Below are 20,710 nucleotides of genomic sequence, written 5' to 3'. Positions count from 1 at the left end.
CTTGTAGCAAGGGACCGCCCAGGAAGCAAAGCCTTTTTTAAATGGCCCATCTGCCCACATCTAATACTGGTTCTGCATTTGTTCCACTGCTGGTCTTCCTCCAAGAAACCCAAGAAGAATGGATTCTGAGCCAGCATAAAGAGGGAACCTTAGTCCAGAAGGCCAATTTTCCTCTTTCTTCTCCTTCTTTATTATTATATCATGGAATGTTCAGGAGGTTGACTTTCCATCCATCCTAAGTTTTCCCAAATGCTTCACCTGCATTTTTTCCCCACAACAATTCTATGAAAGAGGGGATGAGAAAAAATTCCACAAGTTCTAGACCGGTACTACCAAAGCCTGCCTGCAAGCATCTATGTTTACAGAGAGGTTCAGTCTGCTGGTTGTGGACTGGAAAACGGACTCAAGAATGGCTCACTGTAGCAGCTGAAGATGGCAGGTAACTCTGGGTCTCCAGGGCAGGAAGGCAGGTGTATGTCGGGCACTAAGAAAACTGCTAAATGTAAAAAAAGTACAGTACTGGGAAATCTATTCATCCTAATAATACAGCATGCTCCAAGGATAACAGACAAGGCATTTCCAAATTAAGTGGCAAGCATAAACCTTTGTGCTTTATACTCTTGCTGCAAAACACTTGAAGAGAAAATACAACGGCAAGCCATTCACCTGCAAAGGTTCAGTTGCTGGAAGGAGCATCTTGTTGGTACCTCGCTATGGTTTCCCACTGGACAGCCATTCCCTCCTTTAGAGTTGGATCCACCCAACTAACTCCCCAGTAAGAGGGGCTGCAATACTTAAAGAGGAATTTGGGGACTGGTTTACTAATACAACTGGGAAAGTCCCTATCTCCCTGCCCCCCAACTGCATTAGTTACATGAGTGTCATAAAACGAGGGGAATGAAAGAGGAACCATTATGCACATGCAGACAGTCCACCTCTTCCGGGGAGGAACAGATAAAAAGGCCACCAGAGGCCAAATAAGGACAACAACAAGTTCAAATAACACGGCCTGGCAGAGGAGAAACCCACCCCAAAAATGTAGCAAGAGGTAGGGGCACCAGCAGACGACTTGCCCAGCTGCAGCCCCAGGCATTCTGCCCCTAGGAAAGCCCTCTGGTGCAGCCAACATGGATCCCCCTGAACTGCAGCACTCAGAGGGAAATGGATGAAGCCAAAGACAGATGCCATTTAAGCTCTAAAGTATCTCCTCTACGGAAGGAGGGCTTCTGACTCTGTCAAATCCAGGCTTCAAGAGGACTGAGGTTTGTCCTGATGGGCCCATGAAACATCAGGCCAAAGCAGGTAAGCTCCAGAGCGGAAAACTGGAAGGCCAAAAGCAACTGGCCCGCCAGTCATAAATGGGCTAGAATCTCGGTCCTCTCAGGAATCAGGTAAACAGCAGAAGAAACACGCTTGCTCAGGGGCTTGTATGCTGTTAACATATTTCTTGCTAACAGTTATCTGTATGTGAAACCAGCCTGGGAGGTAAGCCCAAAGCCCTGCTGGAGCACTCCCTGGGCCTGCCTCCAAGCCTGCCCAAGGAAACCACGGTTGTTCCTCCCTTCCACTGCAGAAGCTACTGCTTCGCATTACTTTGCCAGGCATTAAGACATACACGTTCTAATTAATCAGCCCACAGGAAACCAGGAATTATTTTAACACAGTTCTGCACTAGGCAGAACTAAATTCCTCCCACTGAATGTCAACAGTTAGATGATGGCTTCCTGCTCACAGGAAGAGGAAAGGCAGGGATTGGCAGGGGAGCCTTGGTTCGCTTCTCATACTGAGGGTGAAGGAAGGCCGGGAAGTCTAACGGGTGCCTTTCAAGCTTGCTTCACAATAACTGGTTTGAACATTTCCCCAGGTCTGTCCGCTCCTAGTGTCTCACTTCCTGCAAAACTAAAAAGCGTAAGGAAAACTAATCACCAGTTTCTCCCTCTTTCCCATCTATGGAAGTGGAGCGGTGGAAGAATTTGGGGCAGGCAGGTGGTCCTCACTGCAAGCAACAGCTCAGAAAACGTGAACCGGCCGCAGCCTCTGCTCGGCTTTCCCACCGAAGCAAAAGTGACAAAGAATAGCTGCGTGCAGAAAGGTCCGAAATGGGCTGTTTGGATCATTCTGAATTTGAAAAATGTTGCACTCAGCCTAAATGTGCCCAGCCCGAGAAGGCGGCTTACTCTTGTAGCACATCACTGTCCTGGGGGAAGCGAAGGCAGCTTCCTCTTTCTGCAAGCAAAGGAGGCAGCTACGTCTCCCAAGCACGGGAGACGGGCATGAAGGGGTACCCATTCTCCATGTGCGTGCTTTTTAGGGCACTGGCGCTTGACCCGATGGGCGCAAAGAAGCCAAACCCAGCTCCTCTGGTGCTTGTGTGCCTCCACTGCCACGCGGCCTGAGCAGCTCAGGCCCGCTGAAGCCCCAGGCGCCAGCCAGCCACCCCCTCTCCCAGGGCTCCTTGCCTGTGGACATGAAGAACGGGATGCGGAACTTTCCGCTCAGCACCCTGGCCCGCAGGTTCTGCAGCGTGCTCCCATCGAAAGGCAGGGCCCCGCAGACCAGGACGTAGAGCACCACACCAAGGCTCTGCAAAAGAAGAGGTGTTCAGGCAGGCTTGCAGGGGAATAAACAGGCCAGTTTCTCAGCCCAGCAGCTAGAGAAGGCCATTACTAAAGAGGCCAAAGCAAGAAGCCAATGAAATACAAAGGTCTGAAATGCTGCTTATTGAACACAAGGTTGCCTTTGAACCAGATAATATGGCCACTCCTAACAGAGAAGAGGAGTGCCAGCAGCTCAGGAAACATCTTTGCCACATACCCAAATGTCCACTTTCGGCCCATCATACTCCTTCCCTTCAAAAAGCTCAGGGGCGGCATAAGGAGGACTTCCACACCAGGTCTTCAGCAGCTGACCAGGAGTGAAGATATTACTGAACCCAAAATCTGGAAGACAATAAGGACCTGGTTGCACCACTGATTTCCCATCCAGGGATCTATTTCCTAGTGTCCTGTACAACAACACAACAGCAGGTTGACATCCAGTGGAGGTACAGCAGGATAAAGAGGCCCATTGTCTGGCAGGAAATGCCATGTCTGTGTGTCCACTGGTTTTCACTGAGCTGTCCACCACAACCCTTAAGATCCCTGTCCTGATCAGGAACTGGGGATCCAGGCCCTATCAGCATATAAAATGTCCCAAAGTGACTTTACACTTGGTTTACGCTGAACTGCATCTGCCATTTTAATGTCGACTGATCTAGTCTGGAGATCCTTTTAGAACTCTTCACTGTGCCTTTCTGCTTCAATCATGCTAAATAATTGTATGCTGTCAGCAAATGCAGCCATTCCATGCAAATCCTATTTCCTTGTCTCCATTGCAAGGATGGTTCATTTATTCACTCTCTCCCTTTCTGAACTTCCTCTACTGCCTGATCCATGAAAGGGCTACTCGTCTTGCCAGAAAGCTAGAGGGCTTTATTAAAAGCCTTCTGAAAGTCCAAGTTAAAATGGATCACCTGCTATTTTGATGTTCAGATTTGCATCCAGAAGCAAATTCTCAGCCTTCAGGTCTCTGTGGACAATGTTGCGACAGTGACAGAAGTGTACAGCTGCTACTATCTGCTTAAACTTCTTCCGTGCTTCTTTTTCAGCCATTCGTCCATGAGCCACCAGATGATCTGAAGGAGACCCGGGAGGAATGAAGCTGGTTACTGGAGGACTAGATATTTATTCTGGGTTAACGGTGGGACTTGCAAGGAACTGACCTACGGGAACATTTATTAGGTAAACTGTGGAAGGAGATGGTGTCAACCAAAACTACTGTCAAGGTAAACAGTAAGGACGCTCTCCTTGAAGTACAGTACATTTCTCCTCAAATCACCTGCAACTCAACTAATGCAAAGAGCGAGACAGATTTGCAGCAAAAGGCTCTTTCCTATGGGGAGAAATGCTACTTGCTGAATGCTTTCAGTTTCAGAGCCAGCCCAGCCCCAAGGTTGCACACAGGCAGTCCAGGCACCTGAGCAGTCCTCCATCTAAACTGACGGCTTCAGAAACCCCTCAGTGCAAGCAGACTATGCCTTGCCAAGGCTTTATGGGAAAAGAAAGGCCAGACTGTGGGGGAATCACCAAGAAGAGAAACCCTTCTACACAAGAACGATGTTCTCACAAGGCACCGCTATATTTTTAGATGCCAGTCCCCTGCAGGGGAAGAAATAGAGCCCAATCTGCTACATTTAGTGTGCCACGGGGCAGCAAAGATTGTCATCATGACGCAAGCAGTGCCTTGCACAGGGTGAAGGTGGTTGTGGGAGATTCACAGGAGACGCCCCCATGAAGCCATCTCGCACTGATGGACACATCTGTGTGAGGAGGTGGCGGAAGACAAAATAACCCAAGGCCCACAGTGCCACGCTCCTCCTACGCCACCAAGGAAGCAAATTACAAAGCCCACCACTGCCTCTCAGAGAGGGCAGGAAGCAGAAAAGCCGAGTGCTGCACAGCATGCCACGAAGCAGAGAAGAGGAAGGCGACCAAGCTCGGCAAAGTCCTGGACGGGTGAGTTTCCTCCTCGTGCCTTTGACCAAAGAACACAGGGGAGGTGGATGTAGCCATCCAGCTGATCCCAAAGCAGTCCTTTAATAAAGAGTTGGGGAGGGAGCTGGCCTAAAGCTTGCCTTTAGATGTGAGGTGCCAGGACCCTGTTGGCTTGGTGGTTTAGCCAAAGCCTCAACCCCCCCCCCACCAAGGGCCCCCAAGGAACAGTGCCCCTGGCCTGCCTGGCTGGAACAAAAGGATGCTGCTGGGGAGGAGGGGGAGCCTGAATGCCAAGGAGCGTGCCAGGGGCATGCAAAGCACCACTTCTGCAACTGGACCCCTTCGTCTGGACACCCGTCAAGGACTGTGGGTAACAAAGCGACCTTCAGCCACAGAAAGGGTTGAACACCTATGGCAGGGCAGCCTCTGCCTGAAGGGCTAACAACCAATGTCCTGGTCAGTTTCTGGATGCCCCGCAGTCCCGGCCCCAGACAGGAGCAGTGCCACAGAAGCAGCTCCCAGCCCCATCAGGTGCTTGCTCCTGCCACAATCGCAAACACCTATGGTATCGGCATCACGGAGCACATTCCGCCAGACTGCCTTTGGGGAGAGGAGGGCTGGGCAAACAAGCGCAGGCCTTCAGGGGCGAGGAAGGGCCGCCTCCACATTAGAGATGTGGGAAGAACAGGGGCTGGGAGGGGTCTCCCCAGACCAGGGAGAGCAGCACACAGACAGCCCAGGAAGAGAACTGCAGGCTTGCTCCCGGCCCTCTTGAGCCTGGGGGGGTGGCTGGCTAGGCCCAGGGGCTGGCAGCAGGAGGAGGATGCGCAGGCCACAAAGACGGCTTGATTCTCCTCTTGGCAACTCGCCCTGCGCAAGAGGGGCCGTGGCCTTCAGCTCCCCAAACCCTTCCACACAGCCTCCAGACCACCTCCCAAGAGGCTGCTGCCAAAACGTAACTTTTAACATGATCCCAGACGAAGGGAGTAACCACAGTAAATGTGTATTTTAATTCTATTTAAACTTTAGTTTTTGCTCTGGCTCTGCCTGCCCTCTCAGCAGTGCAGTGACGCGCAAAGGCCAAGCGTGGCTCTGGCCCAAGAAAGGGTAGGACCCCTTTGGGTCATAACAATTTGGGGTGGAGTCTCACTGTGGTTTGCAGATCAACTGAAGTCTCCTTGGCTCTTTTGTAGCTACTGAGACTACATTCTATTAAAAATAAACCTGCCCAAGAAGGGTTGGTTTTCACTTGTTGCATTTCTACCTGTGCAGTAACATTTCACACCTGGGTGAGATACATTTTTGCACAGTATGTGCTAAAAGAAAACAGAGTTGTATGTGTGTGCATGTATGAGAGAGGCAGGCAGGGAGGGCAGGCCAAAAGGCCCAGAAAGCTTACATTTTAGAATGCAGAGATCCAAAAATGCGACTGTAGGGAAAGCTCAAGGGTCAAAGAACAAGAAGGCTGGTGGCAGAGTGATATTTGGGTGTACAGGTAGTCCACGACTTACAACCACAATTGGAACTGGAACTTCCAATGCTAAGCAATGGAGTTGTTAAATGAGTCACGCCAGATTTTATGACCTTTTTTGCCACAGTCGTTAAGTGAATCTGGCTTCCCCCATTGGCTTTGCTTATTGGAAGCCCCCTGGGAAGGTCACAAACGGCAATCACATGATCCTGGGATGTTGCAACTGTCGTAAATACACGTTGGTTGCCAAGCACCTGAATTTTGATCACATGACTGTGGGGACACTGCAATGGTCATAAGTGTGAGGACCAGTTGTAAGTCACTTTTTTCAGCACCATCATAACTTCAAATGGTCATTAAACAAATGGACATAAGTCAAGGACTACCTGTATTTATTTTAAAAATAATTGCTTTTATATTTATCCTGGAGCAGGAAGAAAGCAGCCCCCACTCTGAACTAGCAGCTGCTGGTGTGGTACTTCAGACAACACTCCTGATCATGTGGATGTGGAGAAAGTTATTCCAGTGACAGAATTTTTCTAACCCCTTAGGAGATTTTTGGAGCAGTCAACCTGGAAATGGACTGGATCCATGGCTCCTTTCAAATCCAGCATCTTCTTTCCCACAGTGGCTGGGCAGATGCTGCTGGGACTCTGACTCATGTGAGACCTGCATGCCCCCCCCACAAAAAAACTGTCTCTGAATGTGTTCAGTCCACCACAACTAGCAGTCTGGACAGACAGAACCTTCTTAAATGACAAAGCCCTCGAAGCTTGTGGCTGTCACGTGTCTTATGGAGATGAATTCCATGAACTAGCTGCACATCACTCCAGTGAACCCTTTCCCTTATTTCTTCTGACCACCCATTCCTTTCCCCATACAAATGCATAAGGCCCAAAATAAAAACAGCTGAGATTTGCAGATTCAAGACAGAATGCTCACAGCCAAAGGAACATGTTAAATGAAAATCTGTAGGCCAATGAATGGAAACTATTCTGGACCTGTGAAATGAAAGTCTTTAGGAACCAGCTTTAAGTTCTACTGCAAACAAGGCAGCATCCTTGTTAAGCAAAGGAAACCTCCACCAGAGAGCAATCACACTGTGGCTGAATTTACAATGTGGTAACTATGGTTTGTTAAATAAACTGCAGTTCAACCGTATGTCAAGCTATGACCTGTAGCATCAATGGCTTATTTGTTCTGGGCGGGAACTGGTCCAGATGGTACCATTCCTGTAGTGTAACCTGGCTTGCCACATGATTTTTAGTACTTTGGGAGACCCAGCAGGATAGGCCCAGAGGATCTGTTCGGGTTCCCCATGGAGAATTCTAGCTATGGTGGAAGCTAAGCTGCACCAAAGGCCACATCCTGTGTATGGTTCTAACCAAAACCAAGCCTGGCTTGCTAGTGGCAGCTGCTCACAAAGGAAGTCAGCAAGAAGCATCAAAGCAAAGTGCTGCTGCTTGTGTGGGTAAGCCAGGACTTGGCTTGGCTTATCATTTGAACACCACCTCTACAGCAACCAAATTTAACTGGACTTACTTCTAAATGTGTGTACACAAGAGTGCAGCCTTTGACCTCAGCCTTTCCCTGAAGAGTTTTTCAAAGAAACAGACTTTAATTGGAGGAGGGAGAGTCACTATCAAAATGCATTAGAAACGCAGCATCAGGTAATGAATAGCGCTCTCTCCACAGAGACAAAGTATTTACTGTTCCATAAATCAACAATCTGTGGGCATTCTGGCAAAACAGCCACCTGAAGAAAAAACTTCAGCTTTATATTCATTCTGTGAAGCAGACATTCATCTTCCACTCTGTAATTAACATGGTTTCTGTGGGGAAGCAAAATGAAACTTCTTTTTGGTCGGTCCGGTCAGCTGTTCTGAAGAAGTGGTTGTTTGGGAGAAGAGGAGATGCCCTGTTGGTTCCTAAAGGCACATATTTGCGCTCCTTCCCCATTTAACCATTTCCAAAATTAGGACACTCTCTCCAAACCTAAGTCAGGCTCTGGACTCCAAAGGCTTGGGGGGGCATGGCCTTGGGTGCTCCCCAGGAAAGCAGCCCTCTTTCCCATCCCCACCTGCACCCAGCTCCTTTCTGGAGGTCGTCTTCGCCTCTCCTGCAGCCTCCCAGCTGGCAAAGAGAGGCACCCAAGGGTAGCCCGGGCCCCCTTCCACTCCGTCCTCCCTGCCCAGGTGGTTCCTGTCCATCTCTGCCCTTCAACCCTGCTTCCTCTCTTTAGCACTGCAATAATAAACTACACCAGAATCAGAGCGGGAATCTGGTCTCCCAGCGAATTCCAGCAGTCTGACCCCAGCTAGAGGGAGGAGATGCCCAGTATTCCTTGCTTGCTCCCTCAGTTAAGGAGGGAGACTTTTTTTTAAGGATCAGGAAAGATGCCCCTGGGAGCGTGCCTGTTCCATGACAAACACATCTGCTTAGCAACCCGGCTAGAGGGAACAGAGCCTTCCCACAAAGAGGCTGGTAACTTTCTAAGAATTACCACAGTTGGATGCAGCCAGCAGAGTCATTTCGTGTTCTCTTTCTTGTATCCAAATGGGTGTTTTGTTTGTTTTTCTTAGATACATTCTTTTCTTAATGACAAATAAATTATTGTGTCATTTTAAAAAGCTCTTGCCAGATAGTGACTCCTAAATGATTTGAAACTGCCTTACTGGGAGGGCAATATTTTTATGGAAGGCGATGCATGATCATTCCCTCTAATTCTCCCCTGTCAATTCTAGTCATTCTAGGGAAGATGCAGACCCTGCTTGCCCATCTAGTCACAAGCTGGCAGCTATTCCAGTGACTCAGTCAGCCCTGTTTCTCCAAGAGCTGCATGCTGTTCACCAGCATTTATATAGCCAGCACTGGTGGAAATCAGAGCCAACTATGCTGGCTTAATCTGAAGCCAGCAAGAATCCTGCCCCCTCTCTGCCAGAACTGCAGCAAGGAAAGCCTCCTTGGGAGACACTCCTGGAATCAGCTTCCTTCTCTTACCACAAGTCTGGGCCAGTTGACTGACATTCAAAAGGCACTTGAAACACCACTTAAACTCCTCTGAGGTTAGGTACCTTTTTACCATCAGAGCTGCCATGTCAACAGAAGCAAGCCAGTTTTAGAGCTACAGCAAGGAAAGCCTCCTTGGGAGATGTTCTGAGAACCAGCCATGTCATCACACAAAGTGGGGAGATGCTGAACAGAAGCCAGGTGCCTGGCCCTAAAAGATGGCCCACAGCTTCTTGCTCCAGAGAATACTTTGGGGATTGAAGGCCTCAAGCCAGACTGAGAAATAGTCTCTCTAGCAAATAGTTCCCTCCAGTTCCCTGGAGCTACCAAGTGGCTTTTCTCTAGAAAATGCGGAGCAGGAGTAGACTTCTAACAAATGAGGAATCTGGGGCTGAAACAAAGCAGCTGAGAAGAACTCGGGGTGAGGGGATAGGGAATGTGGAGACCACAGAATATAACTGATAACAAGGAGGCGTGTTGGACTGTGAGGGTTGGATGGCTTGGGCAAATGAGCTGCTCCAAGTAAGAAGAAACAACTACAGCTTGCAGGGCTTCCAAGAGCAAGGCAAAGCTACTGGCAGCCAGCAGATGCAACTTGCTGGAGAGTGCAAATCTTTGCCTGCAAGAAGGCACAGCCCCAGGAGCTCTCAGAGCAATTCCACTTCTAGGGTAGGGAGAGGAACAGAAGATATCTGGCTTGTGCACAACAAATATTCCCCACACAAACACGCACCCTTCCCAGGTGCAACCTGCAGAGTGTGTGTCTCTGTGCCCTTTCACCAGAAAGTCAAATCCAAAACACCGAACTGCAGGCCACAGAGCACTCCTTGAACATATTTTGCGTCTAACATGCAGTTCTCCTTTAAACTCTGTTGACCAATTGATAGAAACAGCCCTTCTATCTAAACCTTTAGCCTAGAAAAACCTAAATGGATAATTTGGTACAACTGATCTAGAGGGTCTAAGGCAATTTCTCACCTTACTCTTCTCATTGCTCCCTCCTCCAAAATACTAAGAGCAGGTGCTCCACAGGTAGTGGGATTCTTTTAAAAGTAGGCCTTCTCCTCTACCCTTATGACTGAGCCCACTCCCTTGAGGTCCTCCCAAAGCTCCACCTGTTCCCTGCTCTCTGCTTCACAGGGGCCTCCAGCCTCAATGGCACCCTGGGATTGGTGGCCTGCCTGTCTCTTACATGCTGACACTGCATGGCCGGTAAATGCTGGTCCAGGGAGAAACAGCCAGGTTATTTTGAGCAACTCTGGGCAGCCCCTCATGAAACGTGAAGAGCAACAGTGCTTTCTGACTTCTGACAGTGCTTTAATAAAGATGTATACACTGGAGTGGGGAGGGGAGAAGGAAGGGAAAAGTAAGCCTTGTTGCAACCAAAATGGAATTAGCCAGGGGCCTTTCCTGACTTCGCAAGCTGTGGCCTAGCCACAAGGATGATGCTCTTTTCGAGCGTGAAACACTCTTCGGGGCTCTTGGCTAAACCGAGGCCCTTTCCGTCTCTCCCCTGAAGCTGCCATAGATCATCAGCCTTGAGTTACAGCCAACTAGCTTTGCACTATCCAAATCGCTTGCAAGCACAGCAGTTTTGAGATGACGTGTAAACATGCTGTCACTTTTCCCAAGTCTTCACATTTTAATTATGGCAAACCCCATCAGAATTATCTTTTCTCTCTTTCCTTTTGCCACAAGTGCATCAGAGCTCACCAATCTTTCTTCCACACAATAACGGCAGCAGTGGAAACTTCCAATACCAAACAGCATCAGCCAAAAAATAAACAAAGGGGTTAGTTGTTTTATTTACCAGAGTTGACCGAGTATATTATTTGATTAAATAGGGCAATCAATGTACTTACCAAATATTTCCCCTCCACTAGCATACTCTGTCACCAGATAAATCATTCGCTCCGTCTCCATAACCTGCACAAGGACAAAAAAGTAGCTGATGAGGGCAAACACGTACAGCTTACTGGCTTCTCCTTTTTGATCCACAGAAGTATTTTTCACATGTTAGATGCACCAAATGCCATACTGGAATGCCTAAAGCCAGCTGAGGAGAGTCAAGCAAGAGAGAGGCCAGGTGCCAATTTGAAAGGCTGGCAGGGCGTTTCCCAGGTCAAAAGAGGACTGCCTAACTCTCAGAATTTCTCACATGGGGGGGGGGGAGAAAGGGGCTACTCAAGCCTTGCTAAAAATATATTATTATCATCACTAATGTGTCTTGAGGATATATCTAAATCAATCATTTCTAATCCACACTATAGTTCTTAGAATTTGACCATCTAATCAGAATGCTTCCTTGATGCTTTTGCTGGTAGGGAGATCAGCCTCAGTGGGCTTCTGTATCAGATGCTTTAAGACATTTTCATAGCTGAAATTAAGTTCCATCTTGGCTTTCTGGAGCTCCACTGAATCACCAGCAAAAGTACATGTCCCCTGAAGAAAGAATGGCCTTCGAGCAAGTCAAACACCTCACCATCAGCAGTAACCATCTGGGCAAATCTCTCCATTCCAATGGGTGCTGGGAATATGGCAAAAATAACATACTAAACACTACCTACCGCATCAAACAATCTTGGCTCCTGATGTCATTGTAACATATTTGGATGGGCAGAATTGTGTCCATCCCAGGTTTATTCAAAACATGGAGACATACCATGAAAACCCCTAGGGTTGGCCACAAAATCCCTTCTAACTATGGTCCACGTGTACTTGGAGCGGGACATGGAGGGTGGGGTGACCAACAGGGATGCAACGTCCCTCCTGTGGTGGGCATACTGAGCTGCAGGGAGTAATGAGCTGGGAAAAACAGGTGGCTTGCGAGCAAGATACGAAAATAAGAAGACGTCTTTACCTGGGGTTCCTCAAATATAGTAGCTGCCCCCCTCCCGCTCTGCCCCATTAGCCAGGGACATAAATAATGTGAATTCTGCTGCAAATTCAGAGCATGTTTATTACAGGTCAGATTAAAAACAGAAGAAATAAAACAAGCTACGGGCCCTGATGGGACAGGCAGACTTCTGGAAGCCCTCTCAGTAAACTTCTCAGGCTCTCGCAACGTGATCGAAGAGAAGCAGGGCTTAGCAGCAGCTGTCCCACTACAGGCCTTCTGACTGCCAAGGAGGGCCCAGGGAAAGCCCTTTCCCACAAGCTTTTCAAAAATAAGTCAGGTGAACTATCAGTGGCCTTTAAGGAGAATTCCTGGCAGGAGCGCTGTGGGCTGATGAACTTGGAAGACCATACAGAGGCCTCACACCGATCAACATTACTACTGTGGCCCAGTGGGCTTCATTTTTGACAAACAGAAGGAAAAAGGAATGCCTGGGAATCCCTGATGAACCTCTAGAAGTATCTCTGGCATAAGCCTCTGGTGAGGGGAGCCTGCCACCTGAACACCTGCAGCTCAGAAAGAAGTCCAAAACTTTAGCCAGGCATCTACGGCTCTCCAGTATTTTCTTTATAAAATCTAAACACTCAGGTGACAGGGTAAGGGGGGAATTCACAGGTACATTTCTGTTGGAGAGGGGGACATCTTTTTTGCTTCTGAGGAGGCTGAAGGAGCTGCTGAGGAACAAGACAGGGGTCTGGAATCAAAACTGGGAGGAGCTTCGGCTGAACACAGCTGGATGCGCAAAACAAAGAGCCCATTTTTACCTCCAGAGGATTTTCTTTCATGCTTCCTTCAAGGGGGCGGGGGACATACCCAACAGCTCTTAAGATTACAGGAAACAGGAGTCCTTTGTCCAAATAAGACACCAGAGGTTATCCTTGGTCTGTCAGTCTTAACAACGATATATATGGAGCCTCAAGATGCCAACATGCTTCCCTTGAAAGACGCCCTGTGACTATGAGTAGGCCTTGGTGGAGGAGAGGACTACAGATTCTATAACATCTTCTCCAATAGTCAACTGATGAAAAGCTCCTCCTCACTGATGTTTTACGGTTATCTTTTATTTTAGCTTTATGCCCTACTGTTATGTATTCACCGTAAATGCTTTACTCTATAACCATTATATTAATTTGTTGTGAACCACCAAGAGGCCTATTGATTGTGCTGGGCATAAATGCACAGGAGGCCTTAACAGTGCAGATTCCAAATGCCACCCCACTGGTGAAATGCAGAGGTTCACTTTAGATTAAATGACTGAAGTCTGAGGCATCACCTGCCCCAACCCAGAGTTTTTACCAAGAAACCTGCCCCCATCTCAGTTACTCAACTTTCATACCTGATACAATCTGATGATATGAGGGTGGCAGAGCATCTTCATAATCTGAACTTCTCGAAAAATCTTCTTGAGGTTCTCTTCATCCAGCTGAGTCTTATCAATTATCTTTATTGCAACCTAAAAGTGTAAATGAAACTAGTTATTATCAAACCCAATCTCAGAATGGGCAGGTGGAATAAAGAAGAATTATGCTCCTTGCAGTAAAAAATGTCTGTGGCTGATTCATTCTCTAGGAAAGCATTATACCCAAGGCACTGAGAGCATAAAACCACCAGAGAGCAAGTAAACTTATTCGTCTATTGAACTCAATAATTTATCTCTAATTCTAAAGAACATTCCAAAAAACCCTAATATCTGTGACAGAGATGCCAGTGACCTTCTCTAAACTGGCTTCCCATGAACGTACTACTTCGAGGAAGATTGTGCATATTGCTTGCATTCATGCATAACACCAACCATTCTGAACTAGTCATAGTGGCCCAGTTCACATACTAATTTAAACCAAGAGCAAGAAAACCACGTTATGTGTGAATCCTTAGGCATGAACCAGACCTGGGTGCTTGGAGGTTCTTGTATCAAATAACCTTGCTCTTCTAGTGTGAATAGCAAATAGACTCTATAAATATCTTAGAAATTTCTGAAGATGTTATTTTTACAATTGAAAGTAACACAGGCAATCAAATAAAGCTTTTCTCTACTCAAGCAGATAATTTTTAATCCAAAACATCCAGAAAATAAGATTGACCTAACCAAGAGTTCCATCTTGTGGAGCTACTTTCAACTGCAAAAATTCTATGTAGCACCCACAGTTTAGTATCTGGGATGTCAGAGGATTTGATTATGGATTACTTGAAGAGTTCTAACTCTTGCCTAACAAAGCCACATGCTAGTCCTATCTCTGTTGCTAACAAACAAGCCTTCAGTCTCAGCCCCCTTCAAAGTATGGACTATTAAGCCTCCTGGTTACCAGTTTTGTGTGCCATTGAACTCTCAGACTCTCCCTGAGCATCACTTCATAGAAGACCAGTTGGCAGAGTATGGGTTGCCAACCACTCTAAATGGAAGTTTCCTTTTATTCTACTGGTACCACCTCTCTCAGCCCAACCTACCTCACAAGGTTGTTTTCATGGGGAAAAAATGGGAAGAGGGAACACTACCTGCATTGCTTTGAGCTCCTGAAGGAAAGGTGAGATATAAATCCAACATATACATAAGTATAAAAAAAAACTTTCAAAGACACATCCATCCAAATTCTTACAAATCTAAGCTCCTTAACCCACATCCTTGCCCGGTGCAGAAACAACTCTACCAGCAGCTGAGGGAACAGATGGAGGAAGCCCATGAGGAAGCCCATTAACAATGCTGCTTGCTGTTCTCCATACTGCTCAGTCACTGTTGCTGCTTTCTCCACTGCTTTCCCCAGGATACGTCCCATTCCATACCAGCGGATCCTTGCTAAGACATTTGCTCCAGTGTTTGAAGCCACCTGTTTTCATGTCTGTGTATCTGTCACCATGGAGATTTCAATTCCACACGAAACCCAAATCTGTGCCACTTTCCTGGTGCAAAAGTTGGGAGCAAAAAGGACAGGAACTCTCTCCTTTGCTGCTCATCCAGTGGAATGTTTTATCATCAGCTCTTCCTGCCTACTCAAGCCCCTTGCAGCAGCCCAGAATGGCATGCAATCTCTCTTGCCTCCCGAGTCACAACTTTCATGTTTACATGGCCCTGTTCAGGAGAACAGGGATCCTTTCCTTTCCACAAGCTGCTGGCTTGCTGCTGCAGAAGCACAAAAACAGAGGGACAGCACTGCTCATTGGTGGGAAAGCAAGAGAAGAAAGAGCAAGACTGAAAAAAAACTTGCTTAGTCGGGAAGCCCTGCCCGCCACTCCCAGGAAGGCTCACAGCATTACAGTAAAAGTCATCCTGCAGCTATCTGTCCTTAACAGCCCAAACATGGGAGGTTTACAGATAGGAGATGCCAGTGTCTGCTGTACCTCCAAGAAAACTGATTGAGCAGGAGTGCTTTCACAGTGAAGGCTTCATCTGGAAGTGTGTGTACAGTAACACAGAATAAGCTTTGCTGGTGCTTTAAAAAAAACAAAAACAAGGAGATAATCACTGAGTTAACTGGGTGGTTGACATCCTGACCAATATTACAGGCTTCTAGAGCCTGTGATCAGCCTGTCAAATCTGAAGGCAACCTTACTGAGCTTACTGTTAGCTGCAAGGGCCAGACAGTTGGCTCACAGAATCATCATCCTCTCAATTCACATTTTGGTTGGCAATATGTGCCTAACCCAGCAACAGGAAAAAACATTTCCACAAATGGCAGGTAAGCAGGCAGAGACAGAAGCCTAGATGATCACAATCAGAATCAGAAAGAGTAATCAAAGCTGCCAATATTATTCTCCTTGAAGGGACATAAGCCAGTACCGTACAGCAGAGAGCAGAAGGGGATTAAAGTCCATTCTTGTATGATGCACAGCGAGGGCATAGCCTATGCCTCCGCTTCCAGCAGAGAGCATGCTGGCTTCTGATTCTGCGCTCTCACATTTGCTAAGGAGGCAGGCAAGAGCTTTACTGTCCATATGCAGATATGAAGAGAATGAAAACCAGAAAGCTATGAGGAGAAACTATGGAGAGCTACTCTCACACACTTGGCCAAGCATGTGATCTGCTTCATTACTGATGCTGCCATCACAATTTTTTCAAACTTATTTATTTTATTTATTTATTTATTTTATCAGATTTCTCCCCGCCCATCTCCCCCCAATGGGGGACTCTGGGCAACTTACAAAAACATTAAAACCATAAATATACATAAATATACATAAAATACATAATACATCTAAAATTTAAAAATTTATTACTTATTTATTTTAGCGTTAATCTGTATTTTAAACTTTTTATATTCTGCTTTGTTTTAAATTTTGTTAGCTGTCAGGAGATCACCTATGCTGAAGGCAGGTTATAAATCAAATAAATATATGAATAAATAACTTCATACTAGAACAATTCAGGTTTCCAAAAACATTGCCTTATTGTGCAGTGCTTTTGGAAATCAGGATCACTCTAACATGACTTTACTGATTTATATATCTACCTGGTTTATACTCTGCCCTCCCTTCTGCCAAAACAGCAAAAGAAAACAATAAAAACATTACATAGGAAATCATTCAGCCCAATTATTAAACACATCATCAAACTCTGACTACAGGGGATAACACTGATCAATCTTCCCACTGTACTGGTAAGCCAGTTCATAAATGGATGCATGTATCAGCAATCTGAGACAGCAAATCATGGGCCGCACTGTCATTTCAACATTGAATAATTTTCTTGCTGCCTTCCCCATGCTCAACTTGTCCATTTTTCCCATATAGTGATGTCCCATGTTTTTGATGTACTGCACAATTCAAATGTAGGTTCACTTCTTTAAACCATATTGATCTTCGCAACCCTGTACAGTGGTACCTCGGGATACAAACTTAATCCGTTCCGTGACTCTGGTTGCAACTCGAGTTGGTCTCAAGTCGAGGTAAAGTTTCCCATAGGGTTCAATGTAAATCTGGTTAATCCGTTCCGCCCTCCGAATTTGGTCGCAACCCGAGGCGAATTTCCCCATAGGGTTCAATGTAAATCCGGTTAATCCGTTCCGCCCTCCGCCCGAATTTGGTCGCAACCCGAGGCAATTTCCTCTTCAGAGCCTGACTCCCGCCAAGCCTGCTCTGCATTTTCTTTGGAGCCATGCTAACACGCACACCAAAAACCTTCACAAAACACCGCAAAACACACCATGAGCCTCACTGAACATCTCCTTGCTACCGCGACCTCGCCCACAGGAAGCCGCGACTGCGTGACAGCAGGGAAAATGGCCACGGATCCGGTTCGTAAGTAGAGGCAAGTTCTTAGCCCGAGGTAAAATTTTCCTGCTGAAGCTGGTCGTAACCCGAAATGTTCGTTAGTAGAGGCGTTCGTATCCCGAGGTACCACTGTATTTACAAACATAACCTTGACACTTCTCGGATGGAGAAAGCCAAATGTGTCCAGGCCATCTGTTGGCTTTCTTTGTGTGGGCAGCCAACAGGTGGCACTAGCTGATACCCACACTGCAAGAATGACCCCCTGAACTGTCCTGGGAAGACATCCTTCTGGCTCCTTAGTCCAGAATGCCCTATAGAAAATGAGCACAGCCAGCCAAAGCAGAGGAAATAAGAGCCCAAAGAATCAAAACAGTCACCCTAGAAACAATAAAAAATTAATGCCCCTTGGGTGCCTTTGTTGGGACTGCAACCCAGATTTCTCAGACCAGCCTGGCCAAAGAAGTTTGGGGAGGCTGGTCTGAGTTCTCCAGGCAAAACTCACCTCAGTTCAAGCACATCAAGACACTAAGATGGAAAATGCAATTATGAAACGACCACAAACTGAGGAGTGGGACAAAGGCTAGATGATAGCTAGAGAAACAGAGAGGAGAATTTTAGGGCCGTTTTCCTCTCTCCCTGCCTCCCACTCCATCCTAGTTATTGCTTCGTTTCTTTTCCACATTATCAAACCGCTACTGGAAATTCCACTTTTTCTTCCATCCAGCCTCAAATTAAATGCAGATCAAAATGCAACAATTGGAAGGGACATGTCCACTTCCTAGCATCTGGATGCCATTTTTACTGGTGCATGCACATACCTCTCAGCTGGAAGAGGCTCTAAACCTAGATACTTTATTGGTGCTCTTGCGTAATAAACCCCATGGAGGACTGGGAAACCTGGGCTGCCCTGATTCTCAGGATCACATCAGCACGTGAGATTCCAAGCAATCTCTCTTACCAAATCAAGCAGGCAGAAAAACATGCAACAGCAGCCATTCAGAGGCTTCTCAGCATCCTGGACCTCTAGACTTTGCAAGGGAGACTTGCAGTGCCCTACTTCCTGCGACTATCTGCAACAGCTGCTCCTTCCCCAAGTGAAAATGGCCTTCCTCTGAGATCTGGGCTGGAGCTAGTCCTAAGCATTAGTGCTCTGCAAAAGGTAGAAGTTATTATCCAAGACAAGAATGGTGTAGAATGAGATGATTCATATAAAAACCTTGACTGATTGACTGACTGGCATGAATCCGGATAAAAGCAAGGAATCTTTTGGCTGTAAACAAGGAATAGAAGGACACAGATATTAGCAGAAATGGGACATGTTAAGGACTGGAAGTCACCTGTCTTTAAATAAGCAAGCCTAGAACAGTTATACCTTGCACTACTGGAGCTCAAAGAAGAATGAAGCAAGCACAACAAAGCTCAATCTTTTAGGGGCAGATGACCAGGAGATTTGGGGGGAGACAAAGGTCTATCAACTTGCAATATGTTTCTGTTCTAGCAACCAAGAAATGGGAGGGGCTACTCCAGGTGGCAGAAAGTGGGGCAATGGGACAAAGACTGGCCAGCCTCGAGGATAAGCACGGGACTTGAGAAACACCTGCTGCATGGACAGACAGCCAACCTCTCCATTACCCTCCATTTTCTCAGCAGATTCAGGCAATTAACCTTAAACATGAACATCAGTATCACGTGTTGAGGCAATGAGTGCATTTAACAGCAGAGTGAATGCAATTTCAGGGTCCTTCTGAACAAAGGACGCCAAAGGCAAAGCTGTTATTTCCTGTGTCTGCCCCATCCATACAGAATTCCAGCAAGCCTGCCATTTCCAGGCAGAAAAAAAAGCTACCAGCAATGACAAGCCATACTCAAGAGAAGCCCTTGGTTTAGCTCTGATCCTTGCACAGATCAATCCTGTGCTTCTTGTCCGTCAATGCTATTCATGGGCAATGCGCTCCAAAGTAAGGACAATGGGCCTTTTACACATTTGCCTCCTGGAAGTTGCCATGTCGGCATCACTCTACTGCTTTCCTTTAGCTAAAGAGTAAAGCAAATACTGTCAACCTGAAGGGAAGAAAAGGTTGCATGACTCGCTCTCCTTCCTCACACATTCACAGCCACTTTCTCTCATAGCCAGTGTTCCCTGCTTGGCAGTACAGACTATGATGGTATCAATGCCACTTTCCATGGAAGCTCCTCTTGAGCATAATCCTTCAGCAGAAACATTAACAGATTTACAAATTTAAATAAAGTCTATGTGAACTCAACTCTTGGTGACTTCTTGAAATACATTTTCCATCTCTCAATGCCGCTCATCCAATAAGACATGTCCTTTGAGGATTCCACTATTTATAACAGCAAAATAACAGTTAACAATAAGACCAGATTAATTTCTTATAACACATCGATTTACATACACTAGGAAGTATAGATAATAAGCCAACTGGAAGATTCATTATGGAGAGTTGTTGGGTGGTTTTTCTAATTTTTTCCTACATTTTCAACCCAAAGCAGAGACTAGCTGGGCACTGCCATCAAAGACAGCAACTTGTACCCACTTGTTTCTGCCACACCACCCATCAACCAAGAAACACTGGAAATTATTTAGAGTGAATTTTAGAAGAGGGTAATGCTACCTAGTGTCCTGTGCCAGCATTTATAAGCACAGAAGGTCAGATGTAGATCAGAGGTCTTCATGGGGGCTATAAAACTCACTCACCACAGTACAGGAATGTGGGAGCTCAGGAGAAACAAACAAGCTTACTTCAGAAGCCGAAGTGCCATGCAGACAACTCCAAGGTCCAGGAATCAGAGCTGAGTGTAGTCTTGTACCAGTCCAGAGGTCAGCTAGAGAATCAGAAGCTGCACACTCAGAATCAGGTCCAAAGTTGGAAACTTGCTTGCCAACAGAAGTCTGATGTCCATGTCCTTCTTTTATATTTTCTTGAGTCACGCCTCTTTCTTCTGAGGAGTCTCATTGAACATCTCTGCTCTACTCGCTTGATCTTGCTGCACGTATGAGGGCTGAGAATCGCTCAGGCTCTAGGTCAGGCAACTTAGCCTCCTGCTGCAACAGCTGGCTGATTACCTGCCTGCTCCAGACTTGCAATTCATCCTCCAAGAGGTTCTCCTCTTTCTGAACTACCTCTGCAGATAACTGGGAGCCCATCAGTTCCTGTGTTGCCAGGTCAGGAGTTGTCAAGCCCTGCTCCTCCAGTGCAGACTCTGACCCATCAGCCAGGCCCATAACACTTAGGGACTACTTTCCCGGTCACTTCTGGAAGATTTGCTGAGATACATTTAAAATGAATTCTGTACCAGAAATGAGATCCATCAAGTTCACAACCCAAATCATCCTCCCAACTTTTCAAGATCTCCAAGTAGATATAAGATTTTAGAAAACTCTGAAGAGAATTATATGAAGTAGATATATGCCTACTGTATCCTCAAACAATGTTAATGATCTTGATCGGCCTGATCTATATATATTTTATAAATAATAAATATTCCACCTTTTTAAAAAGAGTTTATTTTTAGGTACATTGAGGACTCACTATTTCAGAGAATCATAATAATTTCATTTATTTATTCAATTTTTTGCCT

General features: G+C 46.4%; 1 protein-coding gene across 4 annotated transcripts in view; it reads right to left on the bottom strand.

Annotated features, from left to right (window-relative positions):
* Positions 1-20,710, bottom strand: part of SIK3 (SIK family kinase 3) — a 77,487-nt gene that overhangs the window by 19,064 nt on the left and 37,713 nt on the right. For all 4 annotated transcript variants that reach the window (XM_088138838.1, XM_088138840.1, XM_088138839.1 and 1 more), the window contains exons 2-6: positions 13,245-13,361; positions 10,875-10,938; positions 3,512-3,673; positions 2,815-2,939; positions 2,460-2,583 (exon numbers count right to left, since the gene is read on the bottom strand). In XM_088138838.1, coding sequence (XP_087994964.1) covers positions 2,460-2,583; positions 2,815-2,939; positions 3,512-3,673; positions 10,875-10,938; positions 13,245-13,361 — 592 coding nt within the window. The remainder of the gene's footprint in view (positions 1-2,459; positions 2,584-2,814; positions 2,940-3,511; positions 3,674-10,874; positions 10,939-13,244; positions 13,362-20,710) is intronic.

The sequence above is a fragment of the Python bivittatus genome, unplaced genomic scaffold (genome assembly GCF_059951505.1).
Source record: "Python bivittatus isolate LINGU-HERP-01145 unplaced genomic scaffold, Pbiv_v1 ctg000320_np1212, whole genome shotgun sequence".
NCBI classification, from domain to species: Eukaryota; Metazoa; Chordata; class Lepidosauria; order Squamata; family Pythonidae; genus Python; species Python bivittatus.
Note: the sequence above shows the minus strand (reverse complement) of the source record. Positions and strands in the feature narration are given on the sequence as shown.